This window comes from Odontesthes bonariensis, chromosome 3, assembly GCF_027942865.1.
Source record: "Odontesthes bonariensis isolate fOdoBon6 chromosome 3, fOdoBon6.hap1, whole genome shotgun sequence".
Classification (NCBI taxonomy): Eukaryota; Metazoa; Chordata; class Actinopteri; order Atheriniformes; family Atherinopsidae; genus Odontesthes; species Odontesthes bonariensis.
The window spans coordinates 46,461,573-46,471,957 of NC_134508.1; the positions used below are offsets into that span (position 1 = coordinate 46,461,573).

Below are 10,385 nucleotides of genomic sequence, written 5' to 3' on the forward strand. Positions count from 1 at the left end.
AAACTACATACAGCTGTACGTTTTTTCTGATTAAAAATAATCCAAGGATATATCCCCGACTGAAACTAGCAGTCACAATTTACAGTAAATAGTCAAGTGTTAGAACCACTTCAGGATTTATTTGTAAGCAAGAGGTGAAAATGATGGTCTTTTGTTGCCTATGTCATAGCAATACTTGAAATGATGAACTTAACCTAAATCCAAACGGTGAAGAACTGAGGATGTTGGTGTGTTGTCACTTCTGACCCTGATAACATTTTAAAGGACAGAAGGCATCTTAAATTCTATCTCCTCTTTTTGGTCTTTTGGACAGTGATACGAAATTAATAAGACAGCAGTCTTTCTTTCAATACATTAGATACAAATTTTATTTGAGATGATTGTGAAATGTTATTGTCAGTGGCAGGAAAGTTTTTACAGAGATGACGAGCCATCAAGATGGTATCATTTTCTTTCACGTCCAACAGGTCTGACCAGTTGTACACAAAGCTGAAATGAAAAACTATTGTCTGCTAAAGTTAGTTGAAGGAAGTAAACAGAAGTGAGAAATCCAGAAAGCTCACACTTATTAGTCAGTGTTGGAAGTAGAACAATGACAACAATTCATAGAGTGGCTGCACCTGCAAGTATCATACAGCAATCTTGTACTGTAAGGTATTTGTATCTAAAAAAATACAATTAAACTGCCACATATTTTCTGTCTTTATGGTGTTTCACAACACAGTACATATAATCAAACCTTAACCTCATTCTAACTCCTTTCCACCTAACCAAAAATTATTTTTTTACAAGCACATGGGGTTCACATTTTTGTCCCCAGAGTTTTTGTTTTTTTAACTCTATGAATACAGAAGAACAAGTCTGAGAACATACGCAGAGACCCTATGACGAGCACAGATTACCATGTTTTTTTTTCACGCAGGCATGTTTTGTTGTTTTTTCATTGTTTTTATTAAAGTTTTTATTTCCATTCAACAAACAAACAGTGTCTACAAAACTAGACACAAAACAAAACAAACACAAAACATACACGACAGCTCTTACATGAGAGATGAACATATGGCATGATACAAGAGGTGGTGAATCAGTCTTACAGTACACGAATGTCGTTCAAGTCCACAGCAGTCCTTTTAATAGGGTGGAGGAAAGGTATGGACCGATATAGTCCAAAAATGGGCACCATACTCTGTAGAACTGGGGGGTATTCCAGAAAGCGGGTTATGTGAAAACTCAGAGTAAGTTAACCCTGAGATAAGGGAAACTGAGTTATCCGTTCCAGAGAGAGGGGTAACTGAAACTCTGAGTCAGTCACCACGGTAACAGACGCTGTGAACATAACCTGCTCACTGGCAGGTTTACTATAAGAAATCCAGAGTTTCTACCGGTCTCCTCCTACATGAAGAAAGCTGGTAGACATGGATTGCCCATTCCTACCAAATCTGATTGACATCGAAGCCGTATTGATTCGAAATGCTTTACGTCGCCAGAGAATCTTCTGACCCAGATTAGATGTTTTATCATTTCCAGAGGATATCTGTTTGAACGCTACCGCTTTTCCTCAAACAGTATAATTTATCTTAATAACATTCTCTGGCCACATATCACCAACCTCACACACCGCGGATGTGCACTCAAATCAGAGCAAATTTTATGCATCGCGCTACGTTTTTTGCAAATGGTAGTTCATTCTCTCCCATTCGCTGCTGCAGCTGTATTACATTTGCAGTGAAATACGTGCTCATATTCGCCATAGGCCTGCACAAGGACCTCCAACTCCATCGCAGTGAAATAACTTGCTCTTTTATTTTCTGTTGTCATGGTGACTCGTGATATCGGGGCTCCATTGATGATGGCTTTTTATAGTGGTTGTGCATGCCCTTAACTCAAGGTGAACATTGAACTAACGCAGATCAGCTGTTCTGGAAGCGGATACTCAGTTTCCCATCTCAGAGGAAGCCAACTCAGAGTTCAGGAATAGACTCAGAGTTTGTTGAACCTCCTTTCTGGAATACCCCCCTGATCTACACAGTGATGTATGACGTTGGTAAGATATTCTAGAAGGATCAGTTCAAAATTATTTTGCGCCAAGACAGAAGGAACCTTGACACTGACCCACTGCAAAAGAATATTTTTCCTAGCTGCAATCTTTTGTTGACTGCTTTTTTCAAATAGTCACTTTGGAAGACCTAGAATCAGGGACATGGGGTCCATTTCTATATTAATATGAAAAATTATCTCCATTTCACTTATAATTTCAACCCAATATCTTTGAAGTTTATGACAAGACCAGAAACAATGAATTAAAGTTCCCACATCAGTTTTACACTTGGGACACAGAGGGGAGAGAGAGCGCTTGAAGAAATGCCTGCGGTGAGGGAAATATGTAATCTGTGTAAAATCTTAAGTTGTATTGCTCTTTTCCGAGTGCAAATTTAAATATTTTTTGCAAGAGACCGAATGGTATCCTTCTTTTCTTCATCTATGGCAGGCGTGGCCAACCCGCGGCTCCCGAGTCACATGCGGCTCTTTGTCTGGTTTCATGCGGCTCTTACGTTCATATCAAAATTTGTGTTTGTGTTATTTCTTAATGTGCGTGTTCACTTCATTTGAGTTGAAGAGGAAAATACCGCCAAGTTTCCCCAGTATGGGTAAAACCATTTGAGTAAACAATTTGTGTCAATTTCGCTCTCAAAATGGCAGGGACAAAATGCACAGCTAAACGAAAATATGAAGATGAACACAGGACGTGGGTTTATATTTTTTTGTTAAACGTAATTGTAGCGAACCCAGCCAGACAATGGTGAAGCTTACTGATGTTTCCAGAAGAATTTATTGATGTACAGCCGTTCGTTTCTTATTTTGCACAAATCCTTTCCTAACTGGAACGCCGTAAGTGCGAAGGACAGACAAATTAAACTAAATGAGCTCTTACAAACAAATAAACCATCTTGAATGACATGACTCCAAGGCTCCTATTAGCCTAACATCCCCGCAAACATACTCTACAGAGGCTAATGTTATCATGAACAACTTAAATATTAGCATGAAGAATAAACACTCTATCACATTAAGTCTGCTAAACACACATAACTCCACATAAAACATATTTCTACAACATACCTTGTTCCCAATTCTAGCCAGGTGCTTAACACACACATATGGGAAAAACCTTAGATTGCACAGCTATGTTGATCTCTGACACTTTTAATCATCTGCTCCTTCCGAAGTCAATTTCTTTGTTCGCTGTTAGATGCACCTCTACTTCCGACCAGGAGTACCAAAATAAAAGCATGTAATCGTAAAAGCGGAAACAACAAATAAAAGCATACAGGCAGCAATAATCGGTTATTAAATCCCTTTTTAAGAGTTGCTTACAGTAATGGCAATCCATTCTGCCTTATATGTCAGGCGTCATTAGCACATTTCAAAGCTTCAGATCTTCGGCGCCACTTCAGCTCACTCCATGCTATCATTGATCAGGAATTTCCAAAAGGGACTGAATTTCGCAAGCAGAAGTTGTTCACTTTGAAAAGTCGAGCAGAAAAGCAGGTTCAGGTTTTCCAAAAACTTACGAAGCACTCAGAGACCGTGACGCTTGCATCTTATCAACTGGCTTGGAATATTGCACGGGCTAAAAAGCCATACAATGAAGGGGACTTCGTTAAAAAATGCCTCAGTGACGTTGTTGAAATCTTGTCTCCTGAAAACGACAAACTAAAACGAATGGTATCAGACGTCCAACTGTCCTGCCACACTGCTGAATCACAGAATATCGGACATTAACACGGCTATTGAATCACAGTTGCACTCTGCCCATGTGTATGATGAGGCTCTTTGTGATAACACAGTAAAAAATGCGGCTCTTAGTCTGACTGGTCGGCCATCCCTGTGATAGTTAGTCAGTCCGATGGTTAAAAATTTTTAAATAACTTTCTTGGTGTCAGTAACTTTTAAATATCCTCTTTGTAGCTTTGATTTTATTTTCTTTCCATGTTCTGTTGTTGTAATCTATACTGTTTTGTTTGAAGCATTTTCACTTCCCTAAATTGAATATTGAATGCATTTAATCATTCTTAAATGCAGAATGAGCCTACAGAACTTAATTGGTGGAATTAAGTAGTCAGCCTGTTAACTGATTTTAGAATGTTTTCAAAAATGTACTGTTCTAATTTTTAGTCTGAAGATCATAGACAGGGGAGAAAATGAAAAAGTGGTTTCATCAGACTGAGTTTGAAATAAATGGAATGTTAAAATCTCTATGACAGTGTAAAAGTAGTTTTCCCATTATTATCAGTTTATGTTCACCTCCCATAAGTATAATTACATTCCAGAAAAGCATTATTCTGGAATAATTTTAAAGTTGTGCCAGACTTATGTTTAGACAACCCAAAGCACTTTGTTAGTGTTGAGGAAATGTGGAGTAACTTGTATTACCATTGAAAAAGTTAAACCCAAGGTTAATGTACCGTACAACTGCAGTATCTGAACCTTTTTTAATTTTCCCCACTTGGGGATGAATAAAGTATTTTTCTATTCCATCTCCAGTTTAATTGCATTGTATGTTTTCTGTCTCTACCTTTATTTTTCCTATACAGGTATAACGGACAAAAACATGTCAACATAAACTTTAAGCACATGACATTTGAAAAGGAAAGAGATGAAAAATAAAAGCAAGAAGCGTGGAGAAAGTTGCTTGGACATTTATTCTCCAAGTACGTGTAACTTTATTGGAGGGATGGGGTGTCATTCTTCCATAAAATATTCCCTCATCTGGTATTGTGAGAATGGTGGCAAAGAACACTAACCTTGAATATACAAAGTCTAAGTAAAGTTTGTCACTTATGAGGAGCTTTGACATGCCACTATTGAAGCAGAGTATGTTTGTGAATTTCCCCTTAATCTTGAATTCAGTCATACACATTCCACACTTGATGTATAAAATCACAAAATCATTTTTTAATAATTAGCATTTTGGTGAGTCTACACACAAAAAAAGTGACTCCTACACACCAGCTGACACTTTGATTCTCATTTCATGGGCCTCCTTCAGCTCTTGTCTGTGGAAGGGTACATTCTAAGCATAAACTCCTCAGTAATGATGAATCCATTGTTTTTATTTCAAAATGAGTGTTCTAAAGGAAAAAGCCCAAAGAGCAAAAAAGTTCAACTTTAAAAATACTTATGGACAAAGTAAACTATTGCATAGCCCTAAATTCACAAAATATATGTCAAAAAGTCGCAAACTACTTAGTTAAGGCATTGTCTGATTTATTTATAATAAAAAATCTTTTAAAATGATATGCCATTATTTAACAAATGTCCTACATTATGAGATTTACTCCACACAAATTATCTGTTCAGTTATAGATGAATAACAAATTGATTAATCATATAAAAACAAAGACCTCCCAAAAAGTAATCTGTTGTAATTGGTCAATTACTCTTTGCTCAAACATTGTATGAACATATTTTATAATAACTCATACAAATACATATGTTGTGTATATTTTTACTGTTAGTGTATAGTAACATCATCTACATTTATTTCCCTCTGTTCTGTCTTTGCATTGTGTTTCCCAAACACGTTCCAACATATGGATCCACAGCTTAGTTATTTTGATATGGCAGTAAGACAGACATGGGAAATAAAGAAAAAGAGAATTTCATCCCACAAACCAAACAAACATCATAGACACTATGATGATAATGACTTAGTCCTTCATCAATAAAGAAACTTAAATACAAGCCACAGACTGAATTCTGTAGAATGAAAAAAATGAAACATAAAACATTAAAATTGGTTCATAAAACCTACTAGAGCCAAACACAATGGCTTACATTTTCTGCAACACCTTCCCTCTTAGAGGAAGTCTGTGTCTTAAACTTTTGGGGTGGTAAGTTTTTTTCCCCCAGACATACTACACAGGTTTTTCTCGTTCCTGAATCACTGCTTGATTATCTTTTTGGTTTAAACTTGTTTGATGACGGATGGCTCACATGGCCATGCCAATCTCATCAACCTTCCAACCACTGGAGTTCTTCCCAAATTTGTACACAAGTCTTCGGCCATCAACTCGCTCGAGAATTTCCCGCTTATAGTAATACCTGCAAAAAGAGATCATCATCAGCATCATTTGGTAGAGGTTTAAAGCCACTGTTAGTGAGAGAAAATATGAGAAGCACCTGACAGTGCCTTGCATAACATGATTTCACTGGTAAGTGAAAGAGAACTTCAATATTCAATATGTTCGGGTCAGTCTGCTTCTCATAGGAAGTATGTCTCATTTCAGGAGCTTTGTCCACTGAGCCGGCTCCATGACAGCAGTAATGATATAATGTGATCACTGTGACTCACCAGTGTCTATGGCTTAAATGTGGAGCAAGAAGCTTACATTACAAATGTATGTGTAAAGTTAAGTTGTGTCAGGTGTTCAAGTTCATAAAAGCATATTTGGAGAACTGAACATATCTCTTGTGTATTATCCCTTGCCCCAATGAACTCCGGACCACTTCTCTATAAAAGCAGACTTATGTGAGATTCAGGCAGTTTCAGATGAGAGCTGAAGAAAAGCTGCAATTTTTACATGTACATTTTTTCTGTTTGCTGCTGCATGAACTCACCTCATAGCACGGCTAAGCTTCTCATATGTCATGCTGCTGTTCTTCTTCTTCTGGCCCCACATCTGAGCCACAGCCTCAGACTTGAGGAACTTGAACACGCCCTCCCGACGGTCCTCCCACTTCATCAGACCCTGATTCTTCTCTGGGTGTATCAGAATATCCCTGATGAACTCCCACAAGTGGGTGCCACGAGGTGCTGCAGATAGTGGTGAACAATAGGCTAAATGTGTGCATGTACATGAGTGTATTTGCATGAACAAAAGGCAAACCGTTCTGCATCCATGGCTCGAAAAAGATGCAAAGATTATGCAAAGTACAACCTTTAAAACATTTCGGTGGTGTGCAGGTATAAATGTCTGTTAAGCAGTGTTTTACTTGATGTTTACCATGTTTGTTTTTCTTTGGATTGTCGTATATGCTGCTTTGTTCTCTGCTGAGTTTAGGAGGTCGTCCCCTTGGTCGCTTAAGTCGAGATTCTACTTCTTCTTTTTTGATGTGCACCTCTGGCAACACAAAACACTTTAATTATGAGTCTGTTGAGAAGGGAGTACAAAGATCTTTACAACAATTAATTTCTCTGTTTACTCACTTGAGATTAGAGGGTATGAGAACTCTGGATCTGATTCGCTGCTGCCAGACTCTGGTGAGCTAAGAAAGACAAACCTGCCACCTGAACATAGTAAAGATAGGTTTCACATGTAAGCAACAAAATTCGTATAAAACTGAAGAAACTCTCAAGAAGACTTAAATAAGATTATAATAACAAGAAAATGTGGTATGACACTCACTGTATTCACTGTCAGACTGATTATCAGACAGGTTCTCTGTGTCCTCCAGAGGTGTTATGGACTCCATCGTCAGACTTGTCAGATCATAATCGTCCCGGTAGTCAAATTCTTTCTTGTTAACTGCTTCATCAGCTGTAGGTAGTGAGTAGAGGCATTATCCTATTGTTATCCACACAACCTACCTGTTATACTTGTATGTTGCATCATAATTTAAAATGTACCTTGACCAATTCTGATTGTGCTGAGCAAAGGGAAGCTCAGGTTGTCCAAGAAGTTGTCCAGGAGCAGACATGTTTCATTCAGTTCTGGTCCTGATAGACTCTGCAGCTCTAGAAAAAAAAGAAAGAAAAAATACACAGCTAATAATTAACCAAAGAAAATTAAATGAATATATTGATACAATTAAAAAGTTAATTTAAAAGAGAAGTTGGAACATAATTTTCCCTCCTGGAAAGATTATAGAATGAAACCACTCTCCATGGATCTTACAAATAATTTGAAATCTCAGATTGTAACACTTTTGGGTTTATCAACATATATCTGACAAAAGTTACACTGGACATTAAACACAATAAGATCACAGAGTCTGACAGTTTTAGATTGAAACCCAAGAAAGAAAGAAAAGGTAATATCTACTTACAGACAAATTGTATCTGTGACATTCAATTCAAAACTACTAGATTACAGATGCAGTTTACCATATTTGGTTTTGAGTTCCTGCAAGCTCTGGTGGAGGTGTTGGCCAAGCTCTGGGCCAAAGACTCCAATCATCTCTTCCTGGCTGGTGTGGCAAAGGGCAGGGCCATCTATTGCACAGTTCGCCAGAGTCAGGGTGCTTGCATCAAACTTGGTTCTCTCTACTTGGTCACTGATCCACTCCAAAACATGATCTTCTGTCCAGTCGTGAGGGCTGATCTGCCTGTACCACTGGCCTGAAGAGTGAGAGCCAGTAATGACTTGTTATTCTGTGCTGATTGTGTTTAGGTTACAGTTATTCTATACTCTAATTGCTCTGAGCTTGAGCAGCTAGAAGAAGCAAAAAGTCATCATCCAAACCCTCATCTGTGTCCATGCATCTAACTATATTCAATTGATTTATGTTTATCTCTTTCTGTAAACCACACAAATAATGTAATTGAAACACTTCTTGTGGAATGATGTCCAACATGTCTACATACTACATGCTGGCATACAAATCTCAATCATCACCTGGTTTGGAGGTCAGATTAGTTCAGACAGATAAAGCAAACATAGCCTGACAACAAGGAGCTCACAGCATTATACTTGACTGTTGTGCTTAGTTAAACATTGGCTACCTAGTAAATCATTGAGCTGTCTGTGTCTGAATGAGGTCAAAGTGAGCTCATGGTCTGGCGGGCTAAAGTTTGAAAAAAAATATCACTTTTAAAGTGTTTTCAGTCTTTTGCTCATTCTGCATGAAAGATGCACTGTAAGGAACACAACCCAGGAACTAAACATTTAGTATTTCTTTGGTGTGACATATCACATGTACAAAAAATTAATTGTACAGCGGTGTCACAGCAGAGGATCCTCTCACCACTTGAGTCAGAGATGTAGGCTTGAAGGCTGTTCTGCAAGGTATTAATACTGGGAAGCACACTATGCTGCTGCAGCAGGACATCAGGCAAGCCGGTCTGGTACATCGTGAGGTTGGCATGAGTCAGAACGCTGCTAAGGCACGGGGACGACATGGAGGCACTGAGTGGTAGAAGAGAGGTGGATTTTTGTTTACACTTCAGTAATTTTAAATAAGCAAATAAGAGTTGATTTAATAAGATTTGTATGTTGTAACATAATCAAAAATAATATTTGTGACGTGATCAGTAACATTTGACTCAAAAAATAACAGAGGAAATTTACCTGATTCCAGCACGAGCCCTAATGTGATGCAAAATAATGATACTCAGCGACAACCCAGCGAGGTGGTATGATTTCTTTTGGATTTGTGTTCCTCAGTCTGTTCTTTGTTAAGTCCCTTTCGTTGCGACAAAGATGCACCTTCAGCTGCATTTGGATACCTGTAGAGCTTTATACACTTGTGAGGGAGTGGGGGATGGACTCAGGTAAATTCAGGGGAATTCCACCTGAATGTGGCCACACCTCCATCCCTCCTCCGCTTTCCTGAGAACTTGATTAACAAAACAAGTCTGTCCTGCTTTTCTGTCTAAGCTTTTCCCCTTGTCTCTTGAACACCATTACCCGAGAGCAGATTATATTTCTTGTTACAGTGTGCTAAAATTATTTTTTATACATTTGATTTGCCTGACTAGAATTGTTCAAATCAAGTTTAGATAGCAGTGCTTATAATGTGTTGAAGGACATTCACCAAGTACAGATACATACAGTGACAACATTTTTTCAGACATGCATTTTAGTGTTATTTACTTTTTTAAAAGCTGTTGTACACTTTGAACATTCAATTTTATTTAAACAATAAAGAGGAAAAGAAAAAGGATTTTAATTTCTATTATATTTCCTAATACAATTGTGTGTGTGTTTTGTATCGAGAGAGAAAGAGAGAGAGGGCATAAACATGAAGTTCGCAGATTGTCACAATATCTAAGAATAGACTGTATGACGACAACTAACAGACAACTGTGGACAGGTTTATCAGTTTTAACAGATAAGTCTAATCAAGAGTGATAAATCAACTTTAGCCAGGCTTTTTTTTACTCTATTCAGTTAATTATTACAGTGAGGGAGAATAGTTTCCTCATTTTTGCAAAATTATTTACCTAGACATACAAAATGTTCAAGAAAGTTCTAAAGGAAGAAAACAAACACACCCACACCTGCACAGAGAGTGAAAGCTGGGCATAGAGATACAGATAGTGTCTGTATTGATTAAAAAAACACTCCATCTTCTCATGCCAAGAAAAAGTCAATGCTGACACTTTGTGTTTGCTGAATGAGTTCAGCTTGTGTGTTTAGCTCTGCACTGTTGATCCTGGGAAT

General features: G+C 37.8%; 1 protein-coding gene across 1 annotated transcript; it reads right to left on the reverse strand.

The window, feature by feature from the left end:
* Positions 1-4,928: 4,928 nt before the first annotated feature.
* On the reverse strand, positions 4,929-9,449 carry elf3 (E74-like factor 3 (ets domain transcription factor, epithelial-specific)). Its single transcript, XM_075461936.1, has 9 exons — positions 9,291-9,449; positions 8,968-9,128; positions 8,108-8,341; positions 7,631-7,738; positions 7,410-7,541; positions 7,211-7,291; positions 7,008-7,124; positions 6,622-6,817; positions 4,929-6,105 (listed from the first exon to the last, which is right to left on the reverse strand). The coding sequence occupies exons 2-9, from the start codon at positions 9,119-9,121 to the stop codon at positions 5,994-5,996; spliced, it is 1,134 nt and encodes a 377-aa protein (XP_075318051.1). The 5' UTR covers positions 9,122-9,128; positions 9,291-9,449; the 3' UTR covers positions 4,929-5,993.
* Between the last annotated feature and the right edge of the window lie 936 nt (positions 9,450-10,385).

Coding starts and splice junctions, on each gene's coding strand:
- elf3 (XM_075461936.1), bottom strand. CDS start 9,121: ATGTCGTCCCCGTGCCTTAGCAGCGTTCTGACTCATGCCAACCTCACG. Junction 8,342..8,967: donor CTACATCTCTGACTCAAGTG/GTGAGAGGATCC, acceptor CTCACTCTTCAG/GCCAGTGGTACAGGCAGATC. Junction 7,125..7,210: donor CTCATACCCTCTAATCTCAA/GTGAGTAAACAG, acceptor TTGTGTTGCCAG/AGGTGCACATCAAAAAAGAA.